Raw genomic sequence first — 14369 nt, 5'->3', positions numbered from 1 at the left:
CACAGACCTTGTAATACCTGAACTTAGAGGGACAGTGTTAAAATAGTATTAAGATTCAGAACTTGAATTCAACGAAGTCTGGGATGTGGACTTTGATTCTTTCTGCTCCCTTGCCACTTTGGCTCTGGGACTGTAGTATTCATGATATGTAGAGCTGCCTGAAAGCTAAACCAGCCTTCCTGGACTTAAAAAGCAGTGCCAAAATTAGTTGTGGATAAACACTGTGACTCAGAACTTATTTATGACTCTGCAGAAGTAAGTCACTCTGTCACTGCTACCTGAACAGAGTTGTTAACCTGTTCAACTCTTTTACAGTAATAGTTCAAACAGAAAAGAGGAGTGTCATCACATGCTCTGAGATGCTCGACACTGCTTGAAGCCCATATACTTCAAGAAATGTACTAGGCACTCCCCAGGAACCAGCTTTGCCCTCTTCCCTAACTCCATTGCCTTCTTGTCTTTCTTAGCTGTCACCTAAATTATTCAAACCCTCTGGACTGTTCTTTGGAGACTCTTGGACCTGCTCCTTGCTAGATTTCCCTGGTGGAAAAAGCACATCCCAAGCAATTAGAAACAATGCAACAGCTTCCCCAGCGAAGTGAAGTTGATGTGAGAAAAGCTTACAAAAAAAATCCCATCTGCCAAGTTCAGAGGGTGTTAACAAAGTCAGTTTAAACCCCTCCATCCCAGAGAAAAAGGACCTCGATTTCCTACTGTGGGATTGGAGCAACTCCCCACTAAAGCAGTGGAGTTTTTTCCAGACCTACAGCAGAAGATCTGGGCCTAAACCTCAAATGGCCAGGGACTGATTTACAGAGTCATTTCTGATGTAAATGCAGGCCAGCTGCAATTTGTTCCAGCTCTGTGAAGAGAGCTGTTTACCCCCAGACCTCTGTCTAGTTCAGAGACATGCAGAATTGTTTCTCATGTACCTACTCTTCAGGGCTATTTTTGTCTTCTAAACAATGACAATTTGCAGAAGTCTCAGCCAGAAAGCGAAGACCCATCTCAGCTATCAGCAAAAGCACTAATCAGCCTGTGTCCCTAAACTGCAATGCAGTACATAGGTTAGAGAAGCAGACCAAGTGTTTCTCAATCCCTTCTAGCTAAGCCAATGCCAGAATTGCTGCAGAACTGGCCTGGAGTCACTGCTAAATGCAATGATTGTCCTCATGGCCACACTCATTTTACTCAACCACCATCTCCAGGGTGTGCATTTGCTCATTCAAGTGAGGCAAAGTCATATTGTCATGACCAGAATGTTTGTGAAGTGTGTCCAATCTAGGGTGGCTCTTGAGAGCTCCATGAAGCTTTTAACAGGTCCCTCTTCCAGTACCCAGCTACAGCCTCTCTGAGGGGAGAAGGAACAGAAAGATAGGAGCAATGTCCAGCTCTCCTTCTCAGCCCAGTCTCAAACCTCCTCCAATTTACAGAATGATTCATAAGCCATCAGCAACATACTGTCTTCAGGGAGAGCAGTAGTAAGAAGATGGTACAGACCTTTGCTAGCGAAATACTGTCCTGGGCCAACAGTTCACCTGGGATGGGGGTGGACAGGATCTCAGCTCCAGTCCATCATGCTTGGGACTTTGGCAGGAGAGAGTTTAACTTCTCATTGACTAGCATTCCCCAGCCAAGCAGATGTTAAGGGGAGACTACAATACACATCCAGCTTCCAAAGGGTTAGCGTAGCAGGCAGGAGAGGAAAGAGATGGATTTGGCTCATAATAGTCAAATTTCAAGGGTCCTCTCTCCACAAAAAAATAAGTCTGCAGTCAGAACAGCCAAAAGCCGCAGGGAAGCTGGGGTTGGGGGGATGATGGTCTGGCTGTTGTAAGTGTTTCTGCTGCTCTTCAGAGCTGAATGCTTTTTCAAAGGCCTAGCAATGGATATTGATTTCAGCCTGAGAGTAGCAGTCTCCTTCCCACCCACCCTCCCACCCACCCTGAAGAGACTCTCAGCAGGATGCACTGTGGCTCTAAGTCTTCTGCTTAACAGCAAAGCAACACATTCTGGCGACATCTTAAATATATTCATAGGACATTGGTGACCAGGCTTGGAGGGGAACCAAATGGGGTAAAGGGAATAGTGAACATGAAGAAGGGAATGAGGGAAGAAAGGGATAGGAAGGTTTAAAAATGTTAACTGTTCATGAAAGATAAAAGTCATCTTCTGATATAGCAGCACTTTAGCAGTCAGCCGCGCTGAGTAGACCCTGTCTGAGATCAACCGCATGCCAACTTTGTTCCAGAAACAAGTCTGAGAGCCTCTCTCTTCAGCAAGTATTGGTTACGTGGATAGTTCTTTTGTCCTGGCATGTAAATACTGCAGCTTAAATGAGTCCTGGGAACAAAAAACAGAACAAACCAAACAAACCCCATTCATACTAAGCCTTTTAATGATTTAAAATAACATCTGATTGACCAGTGTTTGAGAAAATCAAGATCTGACAGGTCCAGAGTATCACTGTATAGTTATCAAACAAGACACAGGATGTGACCCATGACAGAGCACTTTCATGGGAATATGTCACTGTGGCCACCCCTTTGCAGAAGCCTGTCAGCTCTTTTGCCATTCTTCTCTCTTATGTTTACTGCTATTAACAGTAATCGTCATGCATGTATCCCCCTCCCCACAGGCAATTGTGTTATCCCACTTCACTCATATGCATCAAATTCACTCTACTACTTCATATGAAACATATGAAACATTTTGTCCTCCCCACACTGTGCTGGCCAAGACAAAAGGTGATGAGCAAACCAACCAGGCTCTGATATGAATAATTTAACATCCATGCTATGAGAGAGAGAGCAAGGGCTAGGCCCTATCAGTAAATTATTTTGCACGTTGGTGCATCTCAATTTATTTTGCCTGGGCTTGTGCTTGTGCCTCAGTGTCTCCTCCCCTAGCCAAGATGTAATATTGAATCAGCTTGCTGCAGAGTGAGGAGAATGGTCATCACTTCAGAGGGAGGTTCTTGGCAAAACCCTCCTGCCTGATGACAACTGCCCAGGGTCAGGCCATCTGCATCCTCTTGTTAGGCAGCAGCTGCTCTACTCGCTCTGCAGAAACCCTTCTTCCTTCTGGACAGCAGTATAACTGATTTAATTATTGATGATGATGGACAGAGGAGGAGGAGTTCTTCAGGGGGAGTCATAGGCACCACATGTCACAAATCCTAAAATAAAGTCCCTATTCTAAGGTACCAGAACCATTCCTGTCCTTTTACAGGACACAGTAATTACTGTATAACCAAGATGACAAACACTGATAGACCCAGCTGGTTATTCAAGCAGCAGGCTCACACTACATCCAGTGTAACCTTTGAGCCTCACCTTACTTTTTAAAGTTTTTTTATTTTTTATTTTTTTACCTGTGCGAGTGTGAGGTACAGTGTAGTGTTATTTATCTGGAGATGTAGGTGTATGTTCTGGACGGGGAACGAGTGGATTCTGCCTGGGCAGCTGGGTCATTCAGAAAATCCCAGATGAGGATGGTGTCATCATGTGAGCTGCTGACGATCTGGAACTCATCAAACTGAAGTCGAAAGACTCTTCCAGAATGCTCCTGAAAGGTCAGTAGGAGACACAGCATGTTACTTTGCAAACTAGCTGGCACCTGGGATGGAGAAGGGAAGATAAACCTGGGCTTGAATTTAGTGTTACATTAATTTGTCAGTAAATCTTAGATGACACACTGTGCACCATCACAGAGCATAAATTAAACCCTCTGTCAAGGAAAAGGGTTTGCCATATCTGAGTATTTGACACAGGAAATTTATGTTACAGTTGTCCCACTACTCCTTAAATCCCAATATTAGACACACACTGTGCAGAACAAACCAAGCTCCCTCCCCACACAATTCCATCTGGTGAGGCTGACAGGTGCACTGTTTTCCTTATTCCATGGCAAAACTCCTTCCTGAAATTACAGCATTCCCAGGTACAGCAGTTACAGGGTAAGAGATGAGAACTTTGCATTCAAGACTTGGCATCATTGCCACTGCTGGAGAAGGAACAGCTTAACACTGGAGGACACTAAGGAGCCTGTTTGAAGTCCAGTAACACAGCAGTAATTCTTCCTAAGCAGTTCTAAAAATATGATCTAGAAAGGGCATTCTTTACAGGCAGTTTGCATTCTGCTCCGAGGCTGTGTGGAAATGGCACGACGATTTGGCAAGAGTTCAGACCATAATTAACAGGAAGCAATGGCAAGATCCTGGATATCCACAGAGGAAATCCACTCTGCTTTCCCTTTTGTGTTGCCTATTTTCTCTTGGTGCTCACGAGACTCTAAGAGCAGTGGCCCCTCCTTGGTCATGAGGGAACAGAAACTGTGCAGTGACGGTGAGCCCTATCTCTTCCATGAACAAACATTTCTCTTTAGTGCTCACACATCAAAAGGGGCTTCTGAGGGTCAGGAAAAAAAATCATGTCTTAAAATACTTTAATACTGAAATTACAGGTTTCTCAAACATTTAAGCAAAAGAGAATTGCTAGTTACTAAAGGGGAAGTCTTTGTCTTACAGCACAAGACTAAAAAATACAGCTCAATTTAGAAAGAACAACAGCTGCTTTAAAGTGAATTTCTGAATCTTTAAATCAAAATTAGCTAAAAATAAATGCAAACATAAGTCAGATTCTATGGTAATTTTTTTAGAATTCCTAATTAATGGAACCTTTTTGATCTTCTAACTGTAACTTGAGTTTGTCTTATAAACACACTGTGAGTTTCTGTCTTCCCATCTACTCTTAAGGGAAGTGTTTTTCCAGATTTTGTATTATGGCAGTAAAGAAGTTCCTTCAAAAAGTATCATTACAACAGTCAGATCCACTGAAGATTATTCAGAGAGATTGTGGGGAGGGAGAGAGGGAGAGAGAGGGCTACTTCCCAAAGTTCTTTTCAAAACTCTATTTCTGATCCCAGTTAGTGTGGGCTAGGTAAGGCTGTCCTACCTGGACTGTTTACATCATAAGGAAAGCTGAACTGTGAGCTTATTCTGTTCACGGAAAGCTTCTGTCAAATTCATGTGGCCACTGTTCCATCTAACGGAAGACAAAACTGGAAGGGACCTGGCATGCAGCGAACATTTGTTATCTGTGCACTTTCCTCCTACTGTTTGAAAATTGAACACAAGCAGCAGGAGACTCATGATGTTCATTGTGCAGCCAGGTTTAATTTTGGAGGACGAGGGAAGAGGAAAAAAACACCAAGGCATGGGTAAGTGGGTATAAGGACACCCTGTTGTCATAGAAGTCCTAAAAGCACTGCAACAGCTTCCTCTGCTCCCCACCCTGCTTTTGGCCCCCTCCATTGCTATCAAACAGGGATTTATGCGTATCCATGTGTTGAGATTCCTACAGTGTTTCCATCCCACTGCTTCTGATTTATAATATAATTAGCTGGGGCACTTTGGCTGTCCACTGCTGGAAAATGCAGAGGAAATCACACCAGTTAAATTAAGTCTACAGGTTACTAGGCACACATTTGTCTCAGGCTGAAGGAGAAACACTACTAATACCAAGCTTAAGTCTTAGACTCTCAGGATATGAGCTCAGGAGCACAGAGTTGTTCTATAGCTTGGAATGGAGTGACCAGTGACAAAGGGTTTTGCTGGATTTCAGCCATGAAACTATCTGCACTTCTCTTTGGCGAACAAGAGGGTTTTTCAACATAGCACCTGCGAGCATGCAAAGCTCTCGAGGACTCTGATCCTGCAGCTGAGGGTCCAAAAGGGTAGCATGGCTTAATGATCTTACTACCTGTCAGCTGAGTCCCAGTAACCTCACAGCCTGCACCAAATGTGATGTAAAGTACTTCAGAGAAACCTACAACAGGAGCAGTTCAGGTGGTTGATGAATGTGCAGAAAGTCAGCCAGCACAGCTCAGCTGGTGAAAAGTAACCACACTTTTAGAGAATCAGACAGCCTTGGTACAATCCTGTTTTAGAGCATAGACTACAGTCAAGTACCACAGCAGGAAAAGGTCTAACATACACCAATAGAAACATTGCCCAAACACTTTCAATCTAAGAAATAAAAACATACAGAACTTATTTTTCAATGTGATTTTGGTATTGATTGAAATCTTGCTTTATCCCCAGCATCCGTGCCGGTTTGTTGGCTTGAATGTGGTGAAAGAACACTTACAGGAATCACCCCAAGGCCTTGGCTGTCCTGGTATTTTTCTCACAACTTTCCCACATTATTTTAAAACCAAGCAGAGCCATTGTTAAACATGACTATGAATGTTGTTAACACTCACATAATGACATTTTAACCACACCATCATTGATGTGCATTAGAAACCAGTGGACAGCATGAAAAGAGTAGCTGCTGTTTAAGCACAAGACGATGTCACTGTCTGTTTTAGACCTTATCTGCTTTTTCTTTAAACACCAAAAGGCAGTTAAAAACAATAGCAAGAGTGTATTTACTCCTGTTCCTCAAATTTGAAATGTAGTATTTTAAAGAAATTTCATGCCAACAATTCAGAGAACTTACTACTACATCATCAGGTACACAGAGATGAATGTAAACCCACTAGCATATGTATTCCAAGGATGAGTTAAAAAATGGATTCAGTTATTAACTTCAAATTACAGAATAAAACTGGTGAAAAGTCCAGAGTGGAGTAAAAAGGCCAGAGATTCTAACTTTTACTGTTTGCAGTTAATAGCTTGCCAAACTGAAAGAACTTGGACACCCAAAAAAGCCAGACCCCATGAAATTATTTCAAGATCCTGCAAACTGGGGCTAAACTGACTGGAATTTTCACAGGTCAAGACAGCTCTGACCAAGCACACATTCTACCTCTGTCTAAAGCTCTTACCACAAGGGTTCGCAAGCAGAGGGTCCCTGCTGGAGCACGGGGATCCAAAGCAGCCACAAGATCCCATACTTTAATTTTCCTAGTGGTGAAAAAACAGACAAAACACCATGGCTCTGTTAGAGAGAAAAGAGCAAGCACTCACAGAAAAAAAAATCTGTTAGTACAACTTAGCTAATACATCAGTTTAAAGAAAATTACAGCAATCCTTCTGCTCTCGAGACCTGGTTCTTGCATTTCCCCATTGTAAATCTTATAGAACTTAATGAGAGGTAAAAATATGCTGTCGATAAAGTAAAACACATAAAAAGCAGGTGGTAATAACTAACAGAAACACATGGGGGTGCAGACAACTAGTCTATAATGGCAAATGGTCCTGCAGACAACCTCAGATGGGAAATATTGTTCTTACAAGTGGTTGAGCTGGAAGAAATTTCAGGTTGAGTCAGTCAGATATTCTTACAAGCACAAAAACTGGACCACACACGTCAAATCATGTGGACTTATTTCAAAAGCAGAATGACAGCTATGCTCCGCATGACAGCATGGTCTGCATTTACTGGCCATGGAAAGGTCCTCTTAGTATGACAGAGAATCTCATATTTATACAGAAGATGCACAAAGTGGGATGGGAGACACTGAGACAGGAAGATACAAAGCATTGACTGCACTGATAACCTCACCCATCATACGCCCCACTGACTATCCTCTTGTTATCAAAGCGTATGCATCTCACCAACTCTTCATGGCCTTCCAGTACTCGTAAACATGCCCCACACTCGATATCCCACAGCCTGCAAGAGAGTACAAAGAAGCATTAAGAATTTTTTCATACCTTAGCATTGCAATGAAACATTTAGTCTTTGCTTGTAGTTAATGGAAACTTGGAAATAAAGACTATGATGGAACAACAAAGAAGAAACAACCTACACTCATCACTCCTTTTCCCACAGTTAGACGGACACATGATTTTCCACATGACCCTATGCTGTTACAGTAACACAGTGGAGATGAGTCACAAACCAGTTGTGTCTAGTAACTACTGCTCTAGTAACACATGATATCTCCCAGTTATCTTCACTGATAACTGATAAAGTGAGTGTCATTTTATTTTACTGAGGTTCATTGTTCATAAAAGTGTTGTGCTTTGGTTTTAAGATATTAAGAGAGAGAGACTTACCAATCCCCTCAGCAGCTTGTTTCAATTGATATGATCACCTTCAGAGGGCGTGAGCCCCTTTCTGTTCCCCTACATGCCCATTTCTGATTTGGAGACTATCATCAGACAGATTTAGTTATCAATAGAGTGGTGAGAGGTACAAAAATTAACAAGACCTTATCCTTTGTCATTTCTCCCCCTGAAGGTATGTTTAATCTGTAATCCAGGCAACTGTCACATAAGCTAAAATGAATGCTCTGTGTTTATTATTTTGAAATGCATTTTTTTCTTGCTCTCAAATAATTCCTGTGGCTCTATGTGAACTGTTTCTAATAATACAGTATTTTTTAAAATTTCTGGCACTCAAACCAATATACAGTAAAAGGCCCAGCAACACATTCAGCTGTAACTGTCCCAGAGTTTTGGCTTTTGGGATGGATTTTCAGCATGGAGAATACATTACAATACATAATTTTTACACTTGCACACTACCTTGAAAAACAGTTAAACATTTCAAACAGTTAGGATATGTCTGTCTGTTTTTCATACTTTTGCCAGCTCTTTGACATGACTCCCAATTACCATGGATAAAGCAAGATCATTTGCCTCCAAGAACTGAAATTCTTTGACATATATTATCTAGAGGTGCTCCATCTCTGGCTGGGACATGCTCTGCTCATACAGCAGTCTCATAATAGCAATATCTGCTCTGACTCCCTGACACACAGCAGAAAGAAAGCAGTCACGAATGTTCTCAAAAGCTCATTCAGTAAGTGCTCTGACTGGCATGAACTTCACAGTAGTGAGAAATATGGGGGATTTGTGGAATTTCTCTGGGTGACACATCTTGAAGCAGCACAGCTGCTGAGAGGTCAGGTCACTTTTGCTTAAGAGACAAAGAAAGAGATAGACCATCTCCACATGTTTTATTCCTGAAGTTCCCCAGAGAATAGTCCAGATCCAGCTGATGTGTGCTCAAGGCTGGTGGATAATGACTGCAGCTGTCTTGCCACAACAAGTTGCTCTCACTTTGGACAACAGAGGAATGAACAGGACACTTTTGTCCCTGTAGAACTGAGAAAGGATATGTCTATGCATGTGTCTGAAGCCAACAAGAAGCACAAAGTGATTCTTCAATCTGTGAAGTTGATCTTTCAGGAATCTGTGAAGAGCCCAACAGCTTTCACTTGAGTACAGCACACCAGTCAAGGTCAGAACAAACAACTTCATGGCAAAGGTCAGCCAAAGGCACTCTGGCTGGTCAGAGAGCATTACATCTCCCAAGGACTGTTAACAGGATGGACAATGCCAGAGATTAACTGGTGCAGAAAGATCTGAAGAGTAATCTTGTGCCAGGAACTTTTGTGCCATGTGTTTTCATTCCTTGCCATTGATCCTGAAATTGCCAGCAGCTCTGGGACGCTGCATCACACTAACTCAGGCCTGTATTTTCAGGCCCCAGTCTGAGGTTTACCTGAATCTGAATGGGATTACAAGAGGTGATCATGTCCCTTGTCATCTGCCCATGGCAAATGGGCTTTCATGTACGAAGGGGATAACTGCTGTTGAGAGTAGGGTCTCTTAGCAGTGTTTGTGCCAGGGTTCTTTCTCAGATTTGATAAGTTTCTCTAACTTCTACTTCTTTAAATATTCAAAGAACACAGTATAAGAACTAAACTTGAGGCTTGAGAACTAACAAAAAAATCACCACAACGTGTATGCAGTCAAACACACTACCACAGCTCCTTCCTATAAGTTTGGGAGAACTTCTGGAAGTAGAGTGAGGTTTGCAATTGTCTCAGCCTTTAATTCACTAGAAAGCAGAGTGGGGGGATGTACAGAAGGCAGGTGAGTGTGAATCCCCACCACTTAGAGAGAATGCTGTTCTCTAAACAGATTGGTATCTGATCCTTATGCGTGCACACACTAGAAATAGACACATGAAGACCAACCACTCGTTAAATACTTAACCCAAGATGATATGGTCTAATTTTATTTTCTTGCCCTAAATTCTCTGGTTCCTTTAATTTCTACACTATCTTTGTCTGTAGCAATTAAGAACTTTGGCCCTAGAAGCTAAGATACTGAAGTGATTGGATTAAACTTGATGGACCGGTATCTGCTAGATGGAAATTAGCACAGTGATAGTGATGTCTGTGTAGCTGTGTCCTCTTACACAGGTGAAATTTCTGGCCTAAATCAAAACCTAAGTAATTTTTCTATGTGGAGTCTCCCTACAGAAGTCTCAGCTACTTTACATGTCCTTAGTGTTTGCAGTTGCAAAACTAGAAATCACAAAGTCTTCTTCTGGAAAAAAGTTTCCCTTCAGCTGAGAAATAATGGACTTTTAAGTTCTGTATTAGCCTCTACTGAAGTCCAGGACACAATATCTGGTAGTGAATTAAAATCAAACCTACAAAGCACCAAGCCACCCACAAAGATGACATAGGAACCTTTTTCTTAACCATCCTTCCACTGACTTGTGCCCTCTGCTAATGGCTGGGAGAAAACTGTCTTTTAGCATTGGGTAAGCCTTTTGCCTTGCTCACACCACCGCTAAACTGGACTTCCATTAAGATTCACTGTTGACATTCCTGAAATTCTAGCATAATTTATCTGTCAAGTAGGGATTTTGTCCAATGCAAGCATAAAAGTAACTGTATTCCTGTTCAGCATTATCACTATCTTGACATTTATTTTTATTAGCACTGCATATTTTAGATCCTTCCCTAACTGCTGTAGTATTTAACTATTTCTTGCTCTGCTTCTGAAGTCAAGTTTCAGAGTACAACTGCAGAGGCTTATTTTTTCTACTTGAAGTGCAGAAGTTCTCACCAAGTGGTACTGCTCTTACACAGTGCCTATAATACCTCTTCCCTTGATTAAGAGATGGAAGTTTTAACTCTCCTGGTTATGATCTCAGACAGCCCTGTACTAAAACCTCGAACAGTGACCTGGTGATGTCAACCAAAGGACCACTGTTTTCCTACAGAATGCAGAGCAAAGAGAGACAGCATGTTGCATAACCAAGTCCACAGGCAAACAATAGATGGATCATTCTCACTGAGGAAAAATTGTCACTGACATGTGAAGTGTTCCTGCTGACCCTGTCCAGCTTTCAAGTTTTATCAAACGGCAGACAATTACTTAAAAAATTGATAAAGGGAAAAGGAAGGTTGCTGTTACTCCCATTTCCATGACAGAGACATTTTGCTATATCATGGAAACTAATGTTCAAGCTTGTTCCATACATCCTGAAATTAGTGGGACATCGCTCAGCCAGCAGCTGCAGGGGGTAGGGAGAAATTCTGGCTTGTGATACCAGAAAGAGTTAAATCTCAGATTGCAACCAGGGCAGCTGGAGAAGTGCAAAAGGCAGCAAACTGAACTTCATACTCTAAACCAGCTGTTCCAAACTTAACCAAGTGCCAAGTACCACAAGAAGAGTTTGGCGAGAGCCCAGGAGAATTTCTGCAGAGGATTAAATGCCTCTTACTGCAAATCTGACCCCTTTAACTAGACACATAGTCCAATTAAAATATCACAAGAGGACATCGTAGAAAGTGGTACTTGCCAGTTCTTTCATACACCAGAACTATCAGAGCAATGCAACTTGTATGGGACTCTTGAGATGTAGAGGATGAAAGACAACACAGTAAAACAGGCTTCTAATATCTCTTTCCAGTAGTTCCCAATGTTCTACACCAAAGAAAGCATATTTCAAAGTTGACAAGGGTACAGAGCACTTCAGTTGCCTAACCTCTGCACGTCTCAGGGCACCAGAGACAGTGTGCTTGCACAGAACCCTGCGATGAGGAGTTTGTGTCTCACCTGATGGTATTATCTGAAGAGCCGCTCACTACTAGCCTGTCTCTGTACTGCAGACATGCAATGCCTCGTTTGTGGCCATTTAAGGTGCGCACAAATTCGCAGGTACTAGTGTTCCATACCTGTGACAGGAAGTGGGGAGGGAACCACACAGAGACAAAATTATTATGAAGAGACTGACAAAAGATGGTGTCTGTATGATATATAGATGCATCCAGAATGCTCTTAATGAAGGTGCTATCATTAAGACTGGGAAAATCACCCCTCTGATGACCTGTGATTACAGTCTGCAACAGATAGCAGGTTGGGTCACTGTACACAGAAGATTTTTGCCACACAGTATCAAATTAGCTTCCAGGTTTAGCATTCTTGGGCTATGATTGAGTTTACAGACAATATAGATTCTCCTGAGGTTTAATGCTGCAGACTGGGATCATAGCAGTAATACTTGAGTGTCTCCTATCCACTCACCTTCACTTTTGTCCCCATGCTGCCCTCTAACAACTGTTTAAATGACTTAACAGGTTATGGAAGTGGTCAAGTTGAAAAAGAACACAGAAAAAAATGTTCTTTTTCAACTGCATCTGTACCTGGAACTGATTTGCCATAAGCTCTGTAAATGAGTTGTGCCAGCTCAACTGAGGAGGGACAAGTGCAAATGAGCAGGAAGAAGAACACTGCTCCTAAAGGAAGGGACCATCTTCCCCGTCAGGTCACTGTTCTTTGTTAAAAAATATCCCAATGCTGCAAATAAAAAGCGTCTGGAACACCTCACCTTTATAGTTCTGTCACCTGATGCCGATACAATGTACTTGTCATCAAAGTCCACCACGTTGACGGCAGCTCGGTGCCCCACGAGCACCCTCCTGAGGGTGATGTCTGTTGGGGAGGCCATGTCCCACACGGCGATGGAGCGGTCCTTGGAGCACGTCACCATCATGCCGTTGTTGAAGCGGAGGTGCAGCACGGCTTCGCAGTGGTGGATCAGCGTGTTCAGCATCTCGCCTGCGTTCACGTCCCACACTCTGCAGGTTTCAAACCAGAGAGAAGAGAGTTAGAAACCTGCACAGTGAATTTTCTGCAGAGCAAGAAAGGGACAGGGAGAGCTAAATGACTCTCTAGTGATATTAGAAAAGCGAGCACCGCAAGTTATATATATATGTATATCTATTAAATAGTTCATTAAAAAATGTATTAGATAAACCTGTTGATTATGTGTACATTGAGACAGTCCAGCAGCCAAAAACCTGCAATGCAGTTAACACCATAAAAATAATGTGCTCAGGAAAAAAGCATTCTTTAATTAAGGGAATTTAATGCTGAGGAAGGGTAGAAGACTGATGGCCTTAAAGATTGGTGTTTCCTGGTTGTGCCTGCCTATTATACACTTCTTTTTCAGTCAATGTGGAGAAGTAAGTTCCCTGACAGGCTTCATTTTTGACCTCTCTCATAGGACTATCAGCTCAAGTGGTAATTTATACAGAGGTAGAAGACAAGACAATTCTTTTCAAATAAACACAAGTAATTGCCACAAGTTGCACCATGATTTGCATTTACCCTGCGGTGCATCTGGTACACAGCTACATTCCAGGAATGTGCTGAATACCCAAATTAAGACACAGCATTTATGTCAATTTAATGTTATTGGAACTAACTGATCCAACTGAAAGATAATTTAAGATGCAAGTTAGATAAAAGCCTCATACAGAACTTCTGGCACTTGAAATGAAGATTTTAAGCCTTAGAAGTATTTCTTTTGGGCTATTCTGCTGGCAAACTTCTTTTGCCCTCCATAAAGAGACTTGTTTTGGCACTATCACACCTGTACCCCAGATAAGCTATATGAAAGCAGAAAATGGCTGTATCATCAGGCATATCAGACCCTGAAGAAGTTAAAACTTCCCACTGCCAATAAGGCAAGCAGAAAGAAAAGGCAAGATTTGAGAAAGACCTCTAATTTTCTAACTTATGGAAACTAAAGTGCATCAATGTATAAACTCTAAATGAGAAGGAAAACCACATTCCAATTAGAAAATGCAAAGGAGAAAAAACTAAAGACCTGAGCCATTAACATATGAACAGTTTTCAGACAGAGTTGCCAAACTGAACAGGAGCTGGAGACCCACTGACTTCTTTGGACAAGTGCATCCCTGAGATCTCAGAAGCATTAAGAGCCCATCTGTACAGTCTATTGGATGAAGCCTCTCTTCCTGAGGAGACCCAAGGATAAAAGTGATGCATCCTATGTGCCTCTGGGGTCTGCACAAACGTTTATAGATACAGTGGGAGACAAAGTATTCCTGGGCAAGTAGCCAGTCTGCAATTTGGCCTGCCTGGCCTGATATGGAAAACGACAGTGCTTGTTACAGAAACCAGCCTCTCCTTTTGTGATCTGTTTAGCCCAGTGCAGTTCCCAGATTACCTCAAGGCAGGCAGTGTTGCCGAAATTCTGGATTCCTATGAATGACAGGACTCCAAAACCTAGCAGAACTGCAAGATGCATGCATCATCACATGTCAGGAATTCAATTTAATAGTTATTAGCTTAACAGTAG

At 42.2% G+C, this 14369-nt stretch overlaps 1 protein-coding gene across 3 annotated transcripts in view; it reads right to left on the bottom strand.

The window, feature by feature from the left end:
* Nucleotides 1-2010: 2010 nt before the first annotated feature.
* BTRC (beta-transducin repeat containing E3 ubiquitin protein ligase) overlaps nt 2011-14369 on the bottom strand; it is a 115583-nt gene continuing 103224 nt past the window's right edge. For all 3 annotated transcript variants that reach the window (XM_066323684.1, XM_066323685.1, XM_066323686.1), the window contains 6 exons: nt 12591-12840; nt 11819-11937; nt 7512-7622; nt 6832-6910; nt 3374-3567; nt 2011-2343 (listed from right to left, as the gene is read on the bottom strand). In XM_066323684.1, coding sequence (XP_066179781.1) covers nt 3406-3567; nt 6832-6910; nt 7512-7622; nt 11819-11937; nt 12591-12840 — 721 coding nt within the window. In that variant the 3' untranslated portion in view covers nt 2011-2343; nt 3374-3405. The remainder of the gene's footprint in view (nt 2344-3373; nt 3568-6831; nt 6911-7511; nt 7623-11818; nt 11938-12590; nt 12841-14369) is intronic.

This window comes from Sylvia atricapilla, chromosome 8 (genome assembly GCF_009819655.1).
Source record: "Sylvia atricapilla isolate bSylAtr1 chromosome 8, bSylAtr1.pri, whole genome shotgun sequence".
NCBI lineage: Eukaryota > Metazoa > Chordata > Aves > Passeriformes > Sylviidae > Sylvia > Sylvia atricapilla.
Note: the sequence above shows the minus strand (reverse complement) of the source record. Positions and strands in the feature narration are given on the sequence as shown.